The sequence below is a fragment of the Gorilla gorilla genome, chromosome 1 (genome assembly GCF_029281585.2).
Source record: "Gorilla gorilla gorilla isolate KB3781 chromosome 1, NHGRI_mGorGor1-v2.1_pri, whole genome shotgun sequence".
In the NCBI taxonomy this organism is placed as follows: Eukaryota; Metazoa; Chordata; class Mammalia; order Primates; family Hominidae; genus Gorilla; species Gorilla gorilla.
Window position 1 is genome coordinate 198,792,020 of NC_073224.2, and position 24,144 is coordinate 198,816,163.

A 24,144-nucleotide genomic window follows, 5' to 3' on the forward strand; every position below is an offset into this window, starting at 1 on the left:
ACAGGGTTAGCCTATTTTTCACTTACTGGCCCTGATTTTTAGAAAGAAGCTCTAGGGACTGCCTTCTCATTGCCACTCTGCCACTTTCATAGTTGAATCTCACACCTAGATTATTAAAACAGCTTCCTAACTAGTCTTTTTTGCCTCCAGCCCTATCACCCTCCTGCCCATCCTTTACACTACAGCCAGAATGACTTCACCCCAAACGCTTGAAGACTTCCTCTTCTCAGTAATACAGTATATTTGGCTCGCTAATGACTGAACACTGCCTTTATCTGTAACCTTTTTCTAAACTGCTTTTTCTGTAAACTCCACCCAGCAGCCATACGAAAAGATCTGCATTTAGAAATGCTTTTTCTCATGTCTGGGCCTTTATAATGCCTTTCTTTCTGTCTGAAACAAACAAAAAGAGTTTCCTTTTTCTTTGACTCCTGCTTATCCTTTTACACTTTAGCTTAGAAGCCTAGAGCTTTCTTCCTTTGGTAAGTTTCCACAAGCACTCTGGGTGCTCCTGTAGCACCCTCTGTCTCTCCAGTGTAGCACTTATCACATTATCTTAGTGGTGACTGTTTAGTCTCTGTCCCTCACTAGATTCTCTGTCTGTCACTAGACTGAAGCTCTGTGAGGTTAAGGATGATATTTTGATTACAGTTATATGTCCAGCACTCAGCACAGTGCTTTGACACACACTATAAGTATTTGTTGGGTGGATGGGGAATGGCTCTGAGACTTCACTTTTTTACTCATGCTAATTGTTCATGTTCCTTCACCTGGTCCTCAGGTGACATGGTTTTTGGTCTGTTTACCATCACTAGGTAATCATTTAAACTCAGATTTGCTCTCTCTCAAAGTATAGTTTTCAGAACTATATCCCAAATATTATTTTATTAGTCCAAGAAAGAATAGGAATATTACTTGTGTGCTTCTTTTCATTCACTCAGAAACTCATATTGAGCCTCTATTAAATTTCAGGCACTGTGTTAAACAGTAAAGATTTTAAAAATGAATATAAGCCCCCATCCATAAAGAGCTTACATAAATAATTATGGTGATATGATGTGAACAGGAAGTTATAGGAGATAGGGAGATGGTAAAATTTGTCCAGCCCTTTTCTGCAAAGCCTTCTGACAGAAAATGTAAAATTTTTGCTGAGCTTTAGTCACTGAGTGTGAGTAACATGGGCAAAGATATGGGACCAAGAAAGCCATGAGTTTTAGGAAACACTAAGGTCCTTTGTAGCTTGAATATTATGATTCTACATCTGTGAAGCCTCCCAAATCCAGACCTTTCTCATACCAGGATATCTGCCTGGACCTTCGAAAACACCTCTGATTTCTCTTCCTTATCTAAGCCTCTCTTTCTGTTGCCTGAAAGTCTGTGTCTTTTCAGAGGGACCCTGTGGTATAGTGAAAAGAACACTTTCTCTAGATGCTTTATTTCTATTAAGTAAAAATTCTTCTAGTGACTTTTCCTTAATCTACAAAGAACTCCTAGAATCTATGAGAAAACAAAAGAATATCTCAGCAGAAAAATGGCTAAATAAAATACAGACTGGCTGATAAGCCTAAAGAGATCTTTGACTTTATTAGTAATCAAAGAATTGCAAATAAAATTATAATAGTATTTTATTTTTTCACTGATAAGATTTGTCAAAATTATGGAAATTGTTAAAACACAGTTTTAGCAAATATGTGGTAAACACACCTGTGTACTTTTGGTAGGAATAGAAATTGAGTGTGGGCAATATAGTGAGACCTTGTCTCTACTAAAAAGAAAAAAAGTAGCCAAGCATGGTGGTGCACACCTGTAGTCCCGGCTACTCTGGAGACTGAGCGGGGAGGGTTGCTTGAGTCCAGATCGGGGTTACAGTGAGATATGATTGTGCCGCCACACTCCATCCTGGGTATCTGAGTGAGGCTTTGTCTCAAAAAAAAAAAAAAAAGTTGGCTTATACTTGTAATCCCAGCACTCTGGGAGTCCGAGGCAGGAAGATGACAAGCCTAGGAGTTTGTAACTAGCCTGGGCACCATAGGGAAACCTTGTCTCTAAGAAGAAAAATCAGTATGTTCTTTCTAGAGGATATTTCAGCAATATATATGTTGTATCAAAATCTAAACTATGCATGCTCTTTGTCCATTAATCCCACCCTTAGGACAAATCCCAAATCTGTGGCTCATGCCTGTAATCCCAGCACTTTGGGAGGCCGAGGCAGTTAGATCGCTTGAGCTCAGGAGTTCGAGAACAACCTGGGCAACTTGGCATAGCCCTGTCTCTACAAAAAATACAAAAATTAGCTAGGCATGGTGGCACACACCTGTAGTCCCAGCTACTAGGGAGGCTGAGATGAGAGGATCGCTTGAGCCCAGGAGGTCAAGGCTGCAATTAGCTGTGTTCACACCACTGTACTCCAGCCTGACACTGACTCAAAGCAAGACCCCGTCTCAAAAAAAAATAAAATAAAGACACTTAAATTACCATCAGTGGCGTTTAACAAATATATTGTTATTTAAATTTTGGTACATGGAACACTTTATACGGTAATAGTGGAGTGGAATTTCTGATCTAAAGATGTTGATTATGCTTAATTGTTTTTAAGAATTTGGGTTCACATTTAGGTTGAACAAAGTAGAGTTCTTCTAAAGGAATGTGGCCAGAACAGTAGCCAGACATGAGTAGCCAGCCTGTCAAATTAGGAGCAGTCGAGGGATTTGGGACATAGAGATTAGATATATCTAGGACCAGTAGAGGTTAGAAGGCAGATGTTGGCTGACTATAAAGAGCGGTCTGTCCATTTGTACTGTTGAGTAATAGCTAAATAGCTAAATAATGAGTGTCCCATGACTGGAAGTATTTCAGCAAAGGCTGGAAGGACCATTCAAATCTCAGCTTTTTTTTTTTTTTTTTTTTTTTTTTGAGACGGAGTCTTACTCTGTCACCTAGGCTAGAGTGCAGTGGTGCGATCTTAGCTCATTGCAACCTCCACCTCCCGGGTTCAAGCAGTTCTCCTGCCTTAGCCTCCCAAGTAGCTGGGATTATAGGTGCCTGCCACCACGCCCAGCTAATTTTTTGTATTTCTTTTAGTAGAGACGAGGTTTCATCATGTTGGCCAGGCTGGTCTTGAACTCCTGACCTCAGGTGATCTGCCCGCCTCGGCCTCCCAGAGTGCTGGGATTACAGGAGTGAACCACTGCGCCCGGCCCAAATGTCAACTTTTATATCACCTTATCAAGATGTCTTTTTTGACTGCCCTGGCTAAAATAGCACACCTTCTTTACCTCTTACTTTTATTTTTTTAAATTTCAGAATAGCCAGGAATTGTATAATTAATCTGGTGTCTCTGTTACCCTCTGGACCAGCTGACATATTTGTTTGTTTGTTTGTTTGTTTGTTTGTTTGTTTTTGCTCCATGTGGAGCAAAACATTGTTTGTTTGTTTGTTGTAAGCTCCATGTGGGCAAACTTTGGCTGTATTGTATTTTGCTATATATCACCAGTGCCTAGAACCAGGCTTAACATATACTAGGTATTTAGTAAATATTTGCTGAATGAATGAATATTAGAGAAGGTGATTCATGCATTTAACTAGGTGACCTCTTATGCCCATATTTTATGGGCCAGGGTACTTTAATGCCATTTTTAAGTCCCTTCAGGGCAGGTACCTTTTTTTCTTTTTTAATAATAAATGTAACTATCACGTGGTATGCATCAGAGTTTATAAAAACACTTTTATAAGCATTATTTAGTAAATGAGATGGCTGACTTTTTCTCATCTGTAAAGTCTTAGCTTAGACATTTCCTCTGAAGAGTATCTGTCCATAACTTTACTAAGATAGCTCCCAGTCTTTGTCACATCACCTCATTTTATTCCCTTCAAGTTCTTTTCACTTACTGCCTTGTTTATTTATTGTTTATGTGTTAGTTGTGTCTCATCATATACCAGCATGTAAATGAGGGCAGGGACCCCTGTCATATTGCCTGGCACATAGAGGATAGTTAATAAATATCTGTTGAATGAATAATTGAAAACATTCAAATTATACTGTTTGAATATTTTGAATTATGATGTTGGAATAATTGAAAACACTCACATTATATATGTTTAAATGATAAAACATTATACCTATGTTAGTTAATAATATTAATCTTCGCAATAATCTCTGAGCCCAAGGACGAATGAGATTTTCATGTTCTGCATTCTCAAGACAACCTGTACTACCTCGTGAACTTTAATTTATCATTATCATAACAGATTATTTGTGTTATGTTTATTAATGTCTCTGTTTATCTCTAGACTGAAAGCTCCATGAGTTGAGAAATCATGTCTTACCTTGTTCCCCTAACATTTAACACAGTTCTTTGTACTTGGAGAAGTTTAAATATTTATTGAATGAAGAATCTATATACAATCTTGTAAGACAGATACTGTCTTCATCTTTCACATGAGTAAACTGAGGCTTGGAAGGATTAAGTAATTTACCCAAGATAGTTAGCTGTAGAAACAAGACTTTTACCAACATCTTCAGACTCCCAATATTACCTTATTTAAACTACACCAGTAGTAGTTCTTAGTCACAGATGTTAATCCAAATTACCTAGAGAGCCTTGGAAAATACATATTCTCAGGCCACACTTGGAGCCTACTGAATGAGAACTTCTGAAGGTGAGGCCCAGAACTTTGTTTAAAGAAATGAGACTATAAGTATCACTTGAGAGTCAATGATTTATATCAGAGGTCTGGCAAACTACTATTGGGAGGTCAAATCCAGCCCTCTGCCTGTTTGTGTAAATACAGTTTGAGGGGAACAGCCATGCTAATTTATGCACACATATTGTCTGTGGCTGCTTTCACACTGGAGTGGTGGAGCTGAGTAGCTATGACATAGACTGTATGGCCTAGAAAGCATAAAATTTTTATTATATTGTCCTTAACAGAAGGCTTGCTAACTCTGGATCTATACCTTGGTGCCTGTCCTATTTCTTTTGTGGTTACTTTAGTGCTCGGAGATATGGCAGAACATTATGTCTGGCTTCATCATGGGCATTACAATAGGTGTCCAAACATTCTTACTAAGTCATAAAAATTATCTTATTTTGCAATTCACCTGATAATAAGGAACTAAGCCTTAGGTAGCCCAAGAAGTCAAATAAAAGGAAAATACCATCTAGGTATGGTTCAAGCCAGTCAGCCATCACAGTGGGTGAACTACTTTAAACAGAGGTTCCTTTTCATCCAGTTAGTGATAGAGTGTTTCCTAAGTGGTAAAAGGGCTGAGGTTTCTAGCCTGTGTACATTACAGAATAGGGATTGATTACCATGGTTGATATGTATAATGGAGAACTGTAATTAATACCCTAATTGTTGTGGTACCCCTGATGCTGCCATTATTCTTAAGACCAAAGTCTCTTTGGTGCTTTTAGTCAGAACTTAAGCTAATATAAGCAGTTACCCAGGACTGACCAAAACTCTTGATCTGTGCTTCCTAATACAGTAACTATTAGCTATGTGTGGGGATTTAAATTTAAGTTAATTAAAATTTTAAAAATTTAGTTTCTTACGTACCCACATTTCAAGTGTCCAATAGTTATGTGGCTACTGGCTACCTTATTGGCTAGCACAGATACAGAACATTTTAGTCAGCACAGAAAGTTTTATTGGACAGTGCTGCTCTAGATGCCAGAGTTGAAGATTCTCAATCCAGGGAAATCCAAAACTTACTATTTGATTTAATCTTTCATTTGTAAGGATGGAATAATAAATTGTAATGTTTTATTTTTCTAACAGCAAACGATGATGAAATGTATTCAGTCCTTGTTTAGGGCCCTGTCAACTAGAAGCAAACTCTTCATTAAATTCTGATAACGCCTTTAAACCTTGACTTCAGAAAATAGTCATCTCATTTGCCCTGTGGACTAACTGTCTAGTCATGTTGATTAATCATCAGCCAGTTCATGAAATAGTTCAGAACTGACTGTGATTTCTGGCCAAATCTATTTGGCTTAGTTAAGGGTAGTGGGAAAGGAACCAGTTATAAAACAGAAGCTATAAAATAAATAGAGTGTAAAGTCTTGGCATCATCTTTGGAGTGATTTAGATTTCATCATTCAGTGACTCATTTTTATTCCCAGCATCTAGTGCTTTTTGCATGGCCCAAAGGGGCTCTGTGCTGCTCCACTACAGAGGAAACTTCAAGAAATGCTGGTTTGCTACAGTGTTTTAGCTTGTGAGATTCTCTGGGACCTTCCCTGCTCCATCATGGGGTCACCTCTAGGTGGGTATTAGGGGGAGACTGGTAATTGGTTTAACCTTTAAATAAAGAATTTGATAATCTTTAGTGATCCAATGAGATCTGTATCTAATGTCCTGCCTTAAGATGTTTTCCCTTCCCCCAGCACAGTGTCACCTTGAAGATTGTTTATCTAGGACAGTGTTCTTCAAACTTTTAGAGGCTGTAAGGCCAGTTCAAGAGGCTAAAAGATTCTACAGACTCCCCAGCTTGTTCTTATTTACTATCATCAGACATGCTTCCCAGGTCCTACTTTGCTCTAAATTAACAGATCTTTGTCACTTTGCACCCCAGAGCAACACAGTAGTGGCTAGGATGGGGGTGCAGCAGGGGTAGGTGAGAGAGAGCCAGTTTTTAGAGTGAGGATTCAACTATAATCTCACTCATCTGGCTTCCCCTCCCCTCAAATCATCTCGCCCCTTGTCTCTAGACAGCCTTTTCTTCATTCTTCCTGAGCTGAGATGCTGGAATCCAACCATATTGGGTGTTAAAAGCTGCCACTTGACAGCGGTGAGGGACCTTTCCAAGAGTCAGATTGTTCAAAAGGAATCTCCCCACCCACTTTCTGCCTCTTCTATTCTGTTTTCCATGAGCTTCCTGGTCACTTCTTTGAAGTACTAGTATATCTTGCTTTGGCATTTTGGATCACTTTAGGAATGAACATAAAGAACACCGTAAGCCATCTTTAGACCATTATTTTAAAACGTGAATCTAAAACATCCACTCAGGTCACTTAGATTCTTCCCCTTAATACTCCTTTGAGCTCAAACAGGAAAAAAAATATATTTTTTATGCTCAAAACCGGTCTACAAATAGCTTACTGTTTAGTGTAGATTATACCCTGAAAACATTTTTTTTAGGAAGTTGACTGTGATATAGATTTCTATTTCCTTTACAGGTCATTTTACCTGGGACAAATACCTAAAAGAAACATGTTCAGTCCCAGCGCCTGTCCATTGCTTCAAGCAGGTAATTGATTTTCAACATCTTTAGTAGGTGGAAGATAAGTCATTTTTTTATGGTTTTTAGACAATCAAAACAGGAGGTGGAAGCCCTTGGGCTTCTTACCTGAGGGCCCCAGAACAAACTTCTATGGGAAGAACACAGCTCAAGAAGTGAAATTTGGTCACTGTGAGTTTTGGCAGCAGACATTCTTTCCACCTTCATCCCAAGTAACACCCTTGTCTCCTTCTTTACCTCCTTGAGGATATTCTGTGTTACTGAAAACAACTGCTAATTTTAACTAGAGCTCTTAATTCGGACAGGAAAGAGAGTTATAGTCCATAGACATTGTTGAAAATGGAGCAGTATTTCTTTCTCTGTACTCAGCACTCCTGTCACAATCTTATCTTTCTACAAGAATGTTGACACTGAGTCCCACTGTGAAGCATTTCAGGAGCTCATCAGAGGTCATCCAGAGTTTCCCAGAAGGATTAAGTAACCCAGACAATGCACAGATGGTATTGACTGTGTCAGTGTTTGATATGGCTGATAAGCAAAGAAGTGTTTGGTGCTAAACAAAGTTAAACATCAGGAAGTTACCTACAATCCTTTCCTTTAGTACTCAAGGGTTATTTCCTCAAACTGTCAACATTTCAGGTTGAGTTTGAATTTTGTCTGTTTTCTTTTTTTTGAGATGGTGTCTCGCTCTGTCGCCCAGACTGGAGTGCAGTGGCGCAATCTCGGCTCAATGCAAGCTCCGCCTCCTGGGTTCATACCATTCTCCTGCCTCAGCCTCCCGAGTAGCTGGGACTACAGGCACCTGCCACCATGCCTGGCTAATTTTTTTGTATTTTTAATAGAGACGGGGTTTCACCGTGTTAGCCAGGATGGTCTCGATCTCCTGACCTCATGATCTGCCCGCCTCGGCCTCCCAAAGTGCTGGGATTACAAGCATGAGCCACCGTGCCCGGCCATAGAATTTTGTCTGTTTTCTAAGTAGAAATACAAGTTCAGGACTTCTGCTCATTTGAAATAAAAGGGACTGAATTTATACTTCCACCTGAAACAATTTTTTTAAAAAGACAACATATGTTAATAATGGTTTGTTTTGTTTTGTTTTGTTTTGTTTTGAGACAGAGACTCGCTCTGTCACCCAGGCTGGAGTGCGGTGTCTTGATCTTGGCTCACTGCAACTTCTGCCTCCCGGCTTCAGGTGATTCTCCTGCCTCAGCCTCCCGAGTAGCTGGGACTACAGGTGCACACCAACATGCCTGGCTAATTTTTGTACTTTTAGTAGAGACAGGGTCTCATTATGTTGGCCAAGCTGGTCTCCATCTCCTGATTTCAGGTGATCCACCCACCTTGGCCTCCCAAAGTGGTGGGATTACAGGTGTGAGCCACCGGGCCCAGCCAACAATGGTTTTTAAGTCACTAAAAATCAAGCAGCCAAACAGTGATCTCTGAGAGAGAGAAAACAAATGAGTTGAGCTACCGCTATGATTTTCTAGCTTACTGTCTTAACAGTTTCCAGACCATGGCCCAGGGAAAGGGAACTCATGTTGAGCCCAGCAGACTCCCTAATTGGAGGAAATGGAAGAAAAAAAAATGTGAGTCCAGAGAAACCAAGGTGCTAGAATTTATAGGACAGAGTGTCAGAGAGGAGAAAGCTGCACACAAAGAAAACCACAGTGATCTTCAGAGGGTCCAGGAAAAGACTACCATTTTATACATGCATATGAGAAAACTACCTAAGGCCAAAGGAAAAAACTATCTGAAAGGATTCAGAGGAATAGAACCTGGCACTCACACAGGGCTGAGAATAGTTCCTGATCTCACCAGCTAGACTAGAACATCTCATAATTGATTGGGCACTGGGTATGATACTCAGGAAGGTGTTGCTCATATTGGAAAATAATTAACCTTAGCCTGAGTATTGCTTCAGTCCAGCCTGACAAATCATAAAGGTAAAACTCAAGAAGATCAAACTACTTCACAAATAACTTAACTGCATCGAGGAATAAAGCCCAAGAAGATTTATAGGAATGCAAGAATATCCAGTACCCATCAGGTAAAATTCACCAGATCTAACTTTCAATCAAAGACTACCAGGCATGCAAAGAGGCAGGAAAATGCAACCAATAATCTAGAGAATAATTGATTGAAACTGACTCAGACTCTATACAGATCATAGAATAGCAGACAAACACATTAAAATAATTATTTTAATATATTTGTTATATTCAGATATTAAGCAGAGACATGGAAGATATTAAAAAGACTCACTGGGCTACTATGTGGGAAATGAAAAATACACTAGATTGGATTAATGCCAGAAGAAATTAGTAAACTTGAAAACATAACAATAGAAACTATTCAAAATGAAACACAAAGAGAAAAAGGAATTTAGAACCAGTGAACTATGGGATAACTTCAAGTGACCAAATAGACGTGTAATTGGAGTCCCCAGAGGAGAGAAGTGATGGGGGATAGAAAGAATATTTGAAGAAATAATGGCTAAAATTTTTCCAAAATTAAAAATAACAGCCGGGCATGGTGTCTCAGGCCTGTAATCCCAGCACTTTAGGAGGCTGAGGTGGGTGGATCGTGAGGTCAGGAGATTAAGACCATCCTGGCTAACACGGTGAAACCCCATCTCTGCTAAAAATACAAAAAAATTAGCTGGGCATGGTGAAGGGCACCTATAGTCCCAGCTACTGGGGAGGCTGAGGCAGGAGAATTTTATGAACCCGGGAGGCGGAGCTTGCAGTGAGCTGAGATCATGCAACTGTACTGCAGCCTGGGGGACAGAGCGAGACTCTGTCTCAAAATAAATAAGTAAATAAATAAATAAAACTATAGGTCCACAGAATCAAGAAATTCAAGGAATCCCAAAGATAATAAGAAGAAAACTACTCTGAGGCATATCATAATCAAATTGCACAAAACCATTGATAGAGAAAACTCAACAGCAGCCAGAGAAAAAAGACACTTTATATATAGGATAACTAATGTAAGAATTATATTTCTTGTCAGAAACAATATAAGCAAGCACAAAATTGAACAACACCTTGAAAGTACTAAAAGAAAAATAAAAAACCTGTCAACCTGGACTACTGCAGCCAGCAAAAATGTCTTTCAAACACAAAGGTGAAATAAAGATATTTTCAGATTTACAAAAGCTGAAGGAATTCATTACTCACAGACTCACACCTCAAGAAATGTTAAAGGAGGTTCATCAAGCAGAAAGAAAATGATATCAAATGAAATAACAGATCTATACAAAGAAATGAAGGTTACTGGAAATTGTCATTATAAGGATAGATATATAAGATGTTTTCTTATTTAAATCTGTGTAAAAGATAATTGTGTAGACAATAATAATAACCGTATATTGTGAGGATGATAGCATATAAGTAAAATGTATGATAAGAGTAGCATAAAGGCAGGAAGGGAGGAATCTTAAGTATACTATTACAAGGTTCTCATGCATGAAGTAGTACTATCTTACTTGATAAGATAGACTGTGGTAAGTTAAAGATGTTTGTACTATAAACTCTAATGCAACCACTAGAATAATGGGAAAAAAATAGCAAAATGTTTTATTTAAACCCAGCTATATCAATAATCAAATGTAAATGGTTTAAATGTTAAAAAGCGGAAATTGGCACATTGGATAAAAAGCAAAACCCAATTATATACTGCCTTCAAAAACTTACACTTTTTTCTGTTTCTTTACTATTGAGCTTGCTATGATTGGAAAAATCATGCTTTAAATAGGTTAAAAGTAAATGTATGAAGATGATGTACCATGCTGACATTAGCTATAATAAAGCTGAAATGGCTATATTAATATCAAAGTACACTTCAAATAATATTAACAGGGTTAAGGAAGTTAATTTTATAATGATAAAGAAATCAGACAAATCCTGACATGAAGCAAAAACCAATAGAACTATTAGGAGAAATAGATAAATCCAAAATTATCTATAGTCAGACTTTTAATACTCCTCTATGTGTAATAAAAGAACAAGTAGAGAAAAAAAATCAGCAAATATATAGTGGATTTGAACAACACTATGAACTAACTTGACCTAACTGACATATATAGAATACTGTCCAACATATGTAGATACACATTCTTTCCAAGTGCATGCATTTCACAAAATTAAATGTCCATTATTAAATAAAAACTCTCACCAAACTAGAAATAGAAGGGAACTTTCTAAATCCTAAACTCTAAAGGACATTTATTAATAGTCTACAAATAATATCATACTTAATGGCGAAAGACTAAATGCTTTCCCCTTAAGATCAGGAACAAGACAAGGATATCTGCTCTTGCCACTTTTATTCAGTATTGTATTACCAATGCAAATGGGCCAGAAAAAGAAATAAAAGGGATCTGGGTCAAAAGATTTAGAACAAACACCAAGGAAAATGTATACAGGGCAAATAAGTACATGAATAGAAATGCTCAATACCATTATTTCATTAGGGAAATACAAATTAAAAGTGATTAGTGAGCTATCACTATACATTTATTTAAATGGCTCTGATTTTCAAAAGACTGACCATATTAAATAGTGGCAAAGATGTAGAACAAATGGAACTTTCATATGCTGCTGGTGAAAATGCAGAATGGTTCAACTACTTTGGGTGGGGGGGGGGGGAGGAACTAACAAATACACAAAATTTATATAAAGAAAACCTTAGAAGATGCCTGACCAAAATTTTGATTCATTAAAAAAATAAGAGTGGACTTTGTCAAAATTAAGAACTTCTGCTCTTCAAAAGATACTGGTAAGAGAACAAAAATACAGGTCACAGACTATGAGAGAATAGTTTTGCATTGCTTAACGATAGGGATATGCTCTGAGAAATGAATTGTTAAGCAATTTCATCATCGTGCAAACATAGAATATACTTGCACAAACCTGGATGCTATAGCCTACTACACACCTAGACCATAGCCTATTCTTCCTAGGCTACAAAACTGTCCAGCATATTACTATACTGAATACTGTAGGTAGTTGTAACACAATGGTATTCGTCTATATAAACATATCTAAACATGGAAAAGGTACAGTAAAAAAAATATGGTATAAAAGGTATATTAAAACTTGTACACCCGTATCAGGCACTTACCTTGAATGGAGCTTGGAGGACTGGAAATTGCTCTGGGTGAGTCAGTGAGTAAGTGGTGAACTGCGTACCACTGTCAATGTTATAAACGTTGTACACCAGGCTACACTAAATTTATTTTAAAATTTTTCTTTCTTCAATAAAGAGTTAACCTTAGCTTACTGTAAATTTTTCACTTTATAAACTTAATTTTTTTAACTTTTTTGACTCTTGTAATAATACTTAGCTTAAAACACATTGTACAGCTGTAGAAAAATAATTTTTAATTTTTTTTTTTTACCTTTTAAACTCTTTTTGTTAAAAACCTTAAGACAAACACATACATTACCCTAGGCCTACACAGACTCAGGATCATCAGTATCACTGTCTTCCACTTCTACTTCTGAGCCTACTGGAAGGTCTTCAGGGGCAGTTACATGCATGGATGGAGCTGTAATCTCCTATGGTAACAATGCCTTCTTCTGGAATACCTCCTGAAGGAGCTGCCTGAGGCTATTTTTTAGTTAATTTTTATTTTCATATAAAGAATACACTCTAAAATAATGATTAAAAATATATAGTAAACACATAAACCAGTAACATAGTCAATTGTTATCAAGTATTATGTACTGTACATAATTGTATGTGCTATACTTTTATACAGCTGGCAGCACAGTAGGTTTTTTTACACCAGCATCACCACAAATGTGAGTAATGTGTTGCTCTAGGACCTTAAGACAGCTGCATTATAACTAGGATACAGGAATTTTTTAGCTCCATTGTAGTCTTATGGGACCACAATCTATACATAGTCTGTATTTGACCAGACGTCATTATGCAGAACATGACTATATTTGCAAATCACATAACTGACAGCATTATTTTCCAAATTGATCTGTAGATTCAACACAATCTCTGTCAAAATCCCAGCTGCCTTTTTTGCAGAAATTGACAAATTCGTTCTAAAATTCTTACAAGAGACCCAGAATAGCCATAGCAATCTTGAAAAGAGAGAACAAAGCTGAAGGATTCACATTTCCTGATTTCAAAACTTACTACAAAGCTACAGTACTTAAGACATCATGGTTCTGGCAGGAAGATAGACATATAGATCGATGAATTAAAATTGAGAGTACAGAAATTGACCCACCAATTTATGATCAATCGATTTTTGACAAGGGTACCAAGACAGTTCAGTGGGTTTTTCAACAACTGGTGCAGGAACAGCTGGTTATCCACATAAAAAAAAGTGAAGTTGGACTCTACCTCTATGCCATATACAAAAATTAACTTCAAGTGGATCATGGACCTAAATGTAAGAGTTAAAACTGCAAAACTCTTTAAAGAAAACATAGAAGGAAATCTTCATGACCTTGGATTAGATAATACAACACCAAAAACATAAACAACAAAAGAAAAAATAGATAACTTAAACTTCATCAAAATTAAAAGATTTTTGTTTCCACACCATCAAGAAAGTGAAAAGAACAACCCACACAATGGGAGAAAATATTTGAGAATTGTATATCTGGTAAAGGACTTGTATCCAGAATATAGAAAGAACTCTTAAAACTCGGAAATTAAAAGACAACATGATTTTAAAATGGACAAAGAATTTGAATAGATATTTCTCCAAATATATACAAATGACCAGTTAGGCACATTAAAGATACTCGGTAGTCATTAGAGAAATGCTAATCAAAACTGCAATGAGATATACATCACATTGACTAGATGACTCTAACATCAAAAAGACAAACAATGGCAAGTGTTGGTGAGAATGTGTAGAAAATGGAACCCTTGTACATTGGTGGTGAAATTATGAAATCCTATAGCTACTTGAGAAGACAGTTCAGAGGTTACCCAAAGTGTTAAACAGAGTTACCACATAACCCAGCAGTTTCACTCATAAGTATATACGTAAGAGAATAGAAAACATGTCCACAGAAAAATATACCATAAATGTTCATTACATCATTATTCATAATAGCCAAAAAGAGGAAACAACCCAAATGTCCATCAGCTGATGAATGAGTAAGCAAAATGTATATCCATACAATGGAATATTGTTCATCAATGAAAAGGAATGAAGTACTGATACACTCGTTGACATGGGTGAACCTTGAATCCATTTTGCTAAATGAAAGAAACTATTCACATATTGGCCACACATTGTATAATTCCATCTATATGAAATGTCCAGAATAGGTAAATCCATGGAAACAGAAAGTAGATTAGTGGTTTCTAGGGACTGGGCTGAGAGGGTAATGGGGAATGACTCCACTGGGGCAGGGGGTTCATTTTGAGGGGATTATGGAAATGTTATAAAATTAGATAGGGATGGTGTTTACACAACTCTGAGAATATTCTAAAAATCATTGAATTGTATACCTTAAAAGGGTTAATTTTCTGTTTTGTGATTTAAACATATACCTACCATGTGATCCAGCCATTTCACTCCTAGGTATTTGTGCAAGAAAAAAGAAAGTATATTTCGCTACACAAAAATTTGTACTTAAATGTTTCTAGCAGCTTTATTTGTAATCGCCAAGAGCGGGAACAAACCAAATCTCCGTCAGCATGGTTATACCACTCAACAATAAAAGGAAATGAATTATTAATATGGATGAATTATCAGAGTAGTTATGCTGAGTGAAAGAAGCTAGACAAAAAAGAAAGTACATCTTCTATGATTCCATCTAAGACTAGAAAACGCAAAGCAATCTACAGTGATAGAAAGTAGATCATTGGTTGCCTGGGTACAGAGGTCCTGGAGGGGCCAGAAGAAGAGATTACAAAAGAGCATGTGAGAGCTTGAGGATAATGGCCATGTTCATTATTTTTATCGTGGTGATACTTTCACAGATTTATATGGTGTATATAGTAATATGAGTATATACATATGTCAAGACTTACTAAAGTGTATAGTTTATTGTATGTCAATTGTATGACTTGATTAGTAAGTTGTCAAAATAAGAAAAAATTAACCCTCAATAGTCTGTGTGGTAGATATACACACCAATATACTGAAATATTCCACAAAGAGACACTAAGAATATGGTAGTTTAATAGGACGTAGTAGTCCTAAAAAGACTAGAAAGGGATTAAAAGTCCCTACCTGGAAGGGTAGGGAGTTAGAGAATTATAGAATGAGAAAACATTTAATTAACTGGCCTATATAAGACATTCTTGTCCTTTTTTTAACTGGTATGGGTCTATTTGATGCTTCGTTGGAAAGTAATTTTTTTCCCCTTCATCTTTTCTTTCATTGTTTCTTTTGCATGAAACCGTTCTTAATTATTAGGGAATAATTCAGTTGGTTGTCCCTGGCCCAGCTATAACCAATCTGAATCCAAAACATGAATTTTGGGGTTTTACTCTTAATCTGTCTATACCTCATGCCTTGTTTTTTCCAGTCCTACACACCTCCAAGCAACGAGTTCAAGATCAGTATGAAATTGGAAGCACAGGACCCCAGGAACACCACATCCACCTGTATTGCCACAGTAGTTGGACTGACAGGTGCCCGCCTTCGCCTGCGCCTTGATGGGAGCGACAACAAAAATGACTTCTGGCGGCTGGTTGACTCAGCTGAAATCCAGCCTATTGGGAACTGTGAAAAGAATGGGGGTATGCTACAGCCACCTCTTGGTGAGTAAGTAAACCCAAACTCTTTCTAGCCAATTATATATTAATAGTTAGCTTCCAAAAACTGAACATCCTATTATGGGAAAGCCTAGGGTACCCAGCTTATCCCTTATTTTTCATATAGTCTCCTAAAAAGGCCCACCCAAAATGAAACAAGCTGCACAATTTGGACATCTCCATCTCTACATTAGCTTATGATATCCAGGCTTCTTCCAAATTCTTTCTAACAAGAAATCACACCCTTTGTTCTTCTTGGCCAGTGCCCATTTACCTGAGAGAGAGAATGGAAGGAGGTCTTGCCGTTTAACCTATCTCAAAAAGCATAAAGCTTTCACCAAATCCTATCATAATGACAAGAAATGAGAGAAAATCTGCCAGTAGAAAGTGTGACTGTTATAAGGGTCTCTTATCTCCTTTCTCACTAATTCTCACCTGGTCCTTGGAGTTTTCTCACTTTGAATCCATTATTACATAAAAATCATTTTTTAAAATTTAAGCTAATAACCCCACTAGGTTTTTCTTTCCAGATCAGATTCCCCTCCAGCTTTTGCTTCAATAAATCTGAGGGATTCAGCCCTTCTTATCAGTTACTGTCAATCACTATTACAGTGAGTCTCAATGGGGGACCGAGAGAGTTAGATTATGGAGTTTGACTATACTTCCTCTCAGGAAGCTGTGCTAGATTGAGAATTAGAGAGCATGTATCATGGGCTCCCTAGGTACTTATTTAACGTTTTCCCCCATTAAAAAAAATTTTGTAATGTAAAATTTCAAACATATAAAAAGGTAGAGAAAAATAGCATAGTGAATGCTCATGTAACTTTCATTGTTGAAGTCAATATAATTTTATCTGTACTTGTATACACTTTCTGTCCCCACCTCCAATTGTTAAACATAGCATGATTTTATCATGAAAGTATTTAGTATGTCTCGGTCATGGGCAAGGATGTCTTAAACATAACCATACAATTATCACATACAAATAAGCCAATGATAATATCTTAATATCAACAAATATTTTAATGTGTTTAAATTTTCTGGATTGTCTGTCTCTGTCTGTCTCTTTTTTTTAATCAGTTTTTTGAATCAATCTAACTAGAATCCTCACATTGCAGTTAGTTGATATGTCCTTTAAGTTTCTTTAAATCTACAAGTTCTTATCTGCTCTCATTTTTTTTTTTTGCAGTTTACTTGTTTAAAAACCTAAGTCATTTGTCTTTTAAATTTCCTAAAATTATATTTTGTTGATTGTATTCTTGTGGTATCATTCAACATGTTTCTGTGTCCTCTAGTTCCTAAAATTGGTAGCTAAATCTAGAGACTTGATCAGATTCTGGTTCAATTTTTTCATAAGAATATTTCGTAGCTGGTGATATTTATTTCTATCAAGAAGCATGTATAGTCTGGTTGTCTCTTGTTTTATAATGTAATATAATGTAGCAGCTGTTGCTGCTCATAGTCTAGATCAGGGTTGACATTTTCTTGACAGATCTGATAGTGAATATTTTAGGCTTTACAGATCATACATTCTCTGTTATAATTACTTAGCTTTGTCTTTCTGCTAAGGCAGCTGTTGACAATACATAAACAAACAGGGTTGTGTTCTAATAAAACTTTATTTACAAAAACAGGTTGTCAGCCTGCCAACTGTAGTTTGCTGCCCCTGATTTAAATCTATAATTCATATGGTTACAAAATGGAAAAATTTAATCCTGCCATTCTGTCTACATAAATTAATGGAATACATCTGTTAACATAAACTTTCATCAACTATTTAGTTATTTTGAGATATAGTTCACACACGAAAAACAGTTTAAATGCATGCTTTATTTCTTTATTTACCAATTTTCAATGAATTGGTTTATTAGCATCCTCCAAAAATATTTAAGGAGGATTTTGTTGTTGTTGCTTAGTATCATAAGCTCAAAACTTCATGCATATTTGTTGTGTTTCACTCCATCACACCAATTGTCCTTATTGATGCTTGAATTATCCCATCTTTTGCCAGAAGGAAACTTGTCAAGTTGTCTCCTGACTCTTTTATATACTGTTTGATACTATTTGGTAGCTCTCTTGGATTTTTGCAATTTCAACACGTTCCAGGTTCATCTTATATATTTTTTGCCCCAAATATGGAATCAGCTAGTTCTTCTAGGTTCCTGGGCTCCTTTTATTGGGAAATGGTAGAGACCATAATCAGAACACTAGAGTGCTCAATGCTACTAGGTTGGTCATCCTTTCTAGTCTTTTTGGTATAGAGAGGCAGGAACTACCTTTTTAAAAAGATGATTGGCCGGGTGCAGTGGCTCACACCTGTAATCCCAGCACTTTGGGAGGCCGAGGCGGGCAGATCACAAGGTCAGGAGATCAACATCATTCTGGCCAACATGGTGAAACCTCGTCTCTACTGAAAATACAAAAATTAGCTGGGTGTTGTGGCATGTGCCTGTAGTCCCAGCTACTTGGGAGGCTGAGGCAGGAGAATCAGTTGAACCCGGGAGGCGAAGGTTGCAGTGAGCTGGGATTGCACCACTGCACTCCAGCCTGGGCAACAGACTGAGACTGCGTCTTAAAAAAAAAAAAAGTTATTGGGGTAAAATATCATTGGTTCAAATTGATACTTCTCACTAAGGGACAGAGGTTTTTACCTACTCCATCTCTGCTACCTTAAATTTGAATCTCCTTTGTACCACAACAAAACCCTAGTTCTCCATGTTAACACAGTAACTCATTTGCTTTATTCCGTATCACTCATCTAACAGTCTCAGAATAACAATACCAACACTACCACCAGTTTGATTATTGACAGTGTTTATTTGCATTTTTTCCTTACCCTTAAGAAAAATACCCTTAATGTGTTATAAGGTCATTTAGATTAGTTTCTGTCTAAGTGACTGTACCACCAACTTAATAACTAAGGTTCATTTGCTTCATTTTATTTTTTATTTTGTGGAATTGCTTTTTTTTATTTTTTATTTTTTATTTTTATTGATCATTCTTGGGTGTTTCTCGCAGAGGGGGATTTGGCAGGGTCATAGGACAATAGTGGAGGGAAGGTCAGCAGATAAAACAAGTGAACAAAGGTCTCTGGTTTTCGTAGGCAGAGTGTTTGTGTCCCTGGGTACTTGAGATTAGGGAGTGGTGATGACTCTTAACGAGCATGCTGCCTTCAAGCATCTGTTTAACAAAGCACATCTTGCACCGCCCTTAATCCATTTAACCCTGAGTGGACACAGCACATGTTTCAGAGAGCACAGGGTTGGGGGTAAGGTCACAGATCAACAGGATCGCAAGGCAGAAGAATTTTTCTTAGTACAGAACAAGATGAAAAGTCTCCCATGTCTACTTCCTTCTACACAGACACGGCAACCATCCGATTTCTCAATCTTCTCCCCACCTTTCCCCCCTTCCCATTCCACAAAACCGCCATTGTCATCATGGCCCGTTCTCAATGAGCTGTTGGGTACACCTCCCAGACGGGGTGGTGGCCGGGCAGAGGGGCTCCTCACCTCCCAGTAGGGGCGGCCGGGCAGAGGCGCCCCTCACCTCCCGGACGGGGCGGCTGGCCGGGCAGGGGGCTGACCCCCCCACCTCCCTCCCGGACGGGGCGGCTGGCCGGGCGGGGGGCTGACCCCCCCACCTCCGTCCCGGGCTGGGTGGCTGGCCTGGCGGCGGCTGACCCCCACCTCCCTCCCGGACGGGGTGGCTGCCGGGCGGAGACGCTCCTCACTTCCCAGACGGGGTGGCTGCCGGGCGGAGGGGCTCCTCACTTCTCAGACGGGGTGGTTGCCGGGCGGAGGGGCTCCTCACTTCTCAGACGGGGCGGTTGCCAGGCGGAGGGTCTCCTCACTTCTCAGACGGGGCGGCCGGGCAGAGATGCTCCTCACCTCCCAGACGGGGTCGCGGCTGGGCAGAGGTGCTCCTCACATCCCAGACGGGGCGGTGGGGCAGAGGCGCTCCCCACATCTCAGACGATGGGCGGCCGGGCAGAGACGCTCCTCACTTCCTAGATGGGATGGCGGCCGGGAAGAGGCACTCCTCACTTCCTAGATGGGATGGCGGCCGGGCAGAGACGTTCCTCACTTTCCAGACTGGGCAGCCAGGCAGAGGGGCTCCTCACGTCCCAGACGATGGGCGGCCAGGCAGAGATGCTCCTCACTTCCCAGACGGGGTGGCGGCTGGGCAGAGGCTGCACTCTCAGCACTTTGGGAGGCCAAGGCAGGCGGCTGGGAGGTGGGGGTTGTAGCGAGCCGAGATCACGCCACTGCACTCCAGCCTGGGCACCATTGAGCACTGAGTGAACCAGACTCCGTCTGCAATCCCGGCACCTCGGGAGGCCGAGGCTGGCGGATCACTCGTGGTTAGGAGCTGGAGACCAGCCCGGCCAACACAGCGAAACCCCGTCTCCACCAAAAAAATACGAAAACCAGTCAGGCGTGGCGGCGTGTGCCTGCAATCGCAGGCACTGGGCAGGCTGAGGCAGGAGAATCAGGCAGGGAGGTTGCAGTGAGCTGAGATGGCAGCAGTACAGTCCAGCTTCGGCTCGGCATCAGAGGGAGACCGTGGAAAGAGAGGGAGAGGGAGACCATGGGGAGAGGGAGACAGGGGGAGAGGGAGAGGGAGCGGAATTGCTTTTTAAAATTTAATTTTGCTGTATAAATACATTATTATATATAATTCTGAAATATATATAATTCTGAAAAGTCAAGTCTATAAAACAGAGTATATTCAGAGAAATCTCTTTCACCTTGTTCTTCTGCCATAGGTAACCACTTCTTTTTAATCCTATAGTTTATCATTCAATTTTATAAAAAATTTAGGCGTGTGTGTGTGTCTATGTGTGTATGTGTGTATCTATCCCCTGCCTTTTTTCATTTAGTGATATGTCCTAAAGATGACATTGCAGTAACATGGAGATGCTCTTCATTCTTACACTGTAGTGTGTTATTCTTGCACTACTTTATGAATCACTATTTAGAAGCATTTGAGAGGCTATTAAAAAATACAAGTTCTCAGGGAACATAGTGACCATGTAAATCAAATATTTCCAAAAATTCTCCAGAAACCTACAGATCAAAAAGGAAACAATCCACCCATAACTTATGCCTAAATATAACTAGGAGCCAAGAATGCCACAATTATCAGTTACTTTTTAATGGGGATATAAAGATCTGAAACCAGCAGAGCCAGTACCAGACCATACATAACGAAGAATTGATGTAGGTGGAAATTGTATAAAAAAGGGAGAGAACGGTGGGGGCGTAACAGAGCCAAAATTGCCCCCAGAATGAGATAGTCCCACCCAGAATGGGAAATACTGAGAACAGAGCTAAGATCTTGTGGATTAGAGCACAAACTATTGGAATTGGAAGGGAGAGTCAAAGTTGAAAGTGGACTGGAGATGGCAGTCCTGGGGAGAAAACTTCCTCTGTGGAAGAGGGAGACTTAACGTTAGAGGGAAAAAAAGACAGCAAGGGGTAAAATTTAGGATTATACAGAGTAAAAGGCATACCATTCTTCTCATCCTACCTTAAACAGTCCCATCTATTAAAGAAATTGTATTTCACTATGCCAACTCATGACCCAAATTCCCTGCCAATAGAACTTTTGTTTTTTTGCTGGTCTGGGAAAATTTAAGATATATAAAAATGGTGAGAAAATAGCACTTGAAAATTTATAAAAAGCTTCAATATGAAGAAAAACATAAGATGAGGATAAAACCATTTCAACTACTGAAAATGCTTCCAAAACCAACGACTAATCAGAGGAAACCTGTTGCACAGCAACTCAACTTGAGTTAAACAAGTCTTGGCAGATATGAAAAAAATACCTTGAACCATAGGTTGTAAAAGTCAAGCTAGACATGCACAATAGACAAGAAGATGTGAAAATAGTATTGTCCAAACTCAAGAAAAAAAGACAAAATTATCTCAGTTGAAGACTGAATTCCAAGGTGAACAACAGGACAATAGACTCAACTGAAAATGTAATAAGGGACATTAAGGAGGGAAATAAAAAGCCAAGAGAATAAAAATAAATATTAGAAAAGGTTAAAAAGTATCTCAAAGGAACTGTTAGATATAGAACATAATGAACAAAAATCCAATATGTATATGTACATGATATGTATATGTATGTATAACTGAAACCCCAAAAGAAGATAAACAAAACAGTGGAATAGAATTAACACTTAAATAAGAGATTAACACTTAAATAAGAAAACTTTCCAAAAATTAAAGCAGACCTTTACCTTTATATTTATAGGACCTACTTTAGATTCAGATTGGTCAACTCTAAGACATATTTTAGTAAAACTATTGTATTCTAAGAAAATTTTTTCTAAACCTCTGGCAAAAAAAAGCCAAGTCTTTTACAAGGTAAAGAAAGTCAAGTTTGCAGCTGTTTTTCAGGTATTGAGGTTATACTGAAATCGTTTTCAGCATGCAGAACTCGGGGAATATCATAACCCCAAGCCCATTCTGAGGAATAAATTAGAGAAAGCTCTTTATCAAAGCAAGAGATGATCAATTTAAGACAAAAACAAAGCAAGGGACAAGGGTAGAATAGTGTATGTGTGTATCAGGCTCAGTCCAGTGAAGAGAGAAACAACACAGTAATTTGAACATAGAAAGTTTAATGTAATTGTTAACTATAACAGAGGATTGGAGTAATGAGGGATCAGTTAGTAAAGGAAGGATAACTCTAAAGAATATATGAGTAGCAAACATAAAGAAAAGCCAGACTCTGAGGCTGAGATAAAGTGCCCAAGGAAGAGCCTCTCCTCCCCCATCCTCAGGGCTGAGGTATAGGGCTGTGTTCTCTCAATAACAGAGAAATCACTGTGGTGCTATGTTGGTGGAACTTGCTAGGAACTCCCCTCTATGGTGCTCAGGAAAGCTGTTCGTTGAGAGGTATCTCTCTACAGTAACTCTACTATGAAACCACCCAAGGTGAGGGTAAGGATGCTGCTGCTTAGAAAGAGATGCAGACAGACGTACTAATGAAGGCTCAACACAGCTCTTTCAAGGCAAGACAGGTCAAGAGGACAAAAAGTAAAACTATGAAAGGCTTTAAGAAATCAGGTAGATCGTGGGTGTATATGTGTGTGTGTGTGTGTGTGTGTGTGTGTGTGCATATGTATGCATGTCAAACTTTAGATCCTTATAAATGATTTGCCTTGAAATTTAAAAATCTAAATAGCTCTTAGTTGAAAAGGGGAGATATAAACAAAGTTTGCAAAATTCCTAAAACACGATGATAATAAACATCATACATCAGAATTTTGAGATATAATTAAAGCAGTACTTAGAAGAAAATGTATAGCCTTAAATATTTAACATCAGTAAAAATGAAAGGATGAAAATTGGGATTTAAATTCCCAACTCAAAGAGCTAGAAAAAGAATTACAAAGCAAGAAGAAAAAAAAAGATAAAGGAAATTAATGAGGCAGAAAACAGAAAAGCAATAATTCAAAGTTAATTCAAAGTACTGGTCCTGGCCGGGCATGGTAATTCATGCCTGTAATCTCAGAACTTTGCATGGCCAAGGCAAGAGGGTCACTTTGAGGCTAGGAGTTCAAGACCAGCCTGGGTAACATAGCAAGACCCTGTCTCAACAAAAATGTTTTTAAAAATTAGCCCAGCGTGGTGGCATATGCCTGTTGTCCTAGCTTTTAGGAGGCTGAAGCAGAAGGATTGCTTGCACCCAGGAGTTTGAGGATACAGTGAGTTATGGTCATACCACTGCACTGCAACCTAGGCCACAGGGTGAGATACTGTCTCAAAAAAAAAAAAAAAAAAAAGTACTGTCCTTTGGGAGAAAAAGTATCCATGAAATAGACAACCACTAGTTAGCACAGTAAAGAAAAAAGGAGAGTAGGCACAAATATAGAAAATAAGAAATGGCCGGGCACAATGGCTCACACCTGTAATCCCAGCACTTTGGGAGGCCAAGGTGGGCAGATCACAAGGTCAAGAGATTGAGACCATCCTGGCCAACATGGTGAAACCCCGTCTCTACTAAAAATACAAAAATTAGCTGGGCACGGTGGTGCATGCCTGTAGTCCCAGCTACTCAGGAGGCTGAGGTAAATCGCTTGAACCTGGGAGGTGGCGGTTGCAGTGAGCCAAGATTGCGCCAGTGCACTCCAG

The 24,144-nt window shown here is 38.7% G+C and overlaps 1 protein-coding gene across 22 annotated transcripts in view; it reads left to right on the top strand.

The window, feature by feature from the left end:
* The window catches only part of SCMH1 (Scm polycomb group protein homolog 1), a 221,839-nt gene that overhangs the window by 85,717 nt on the left and 111,978 nt on the right, over positions 1–24,144 (top strand). For 13 of the 22 annotated variants that reach the window (XM_055392768.2, XM_063699803.1, XM_063699794.1 and 10 more), the window contains 2 exons: positions 7,182–7,252; positions 15,763–15,997. In XM_055392768.2, coding sequence (XP_055248743.1) covers positions 15,799–15,997 — 199 coding nt within the window. In that variant the 5' untranslated portion in view covers positions 7,182–7,252; positions 15,763–15,798. Of the gene's footprint in view, positions 1–6,125; positions 6,269–7,181; positions 7,253–15,762; positions 16,002–24,144 lie in introns of those variants that run through there. The other 9 variants (XM_055392703.2, XM_063699795.1, XM_055392715.2 and 6 more) reach the window with 4 other exon arrangements.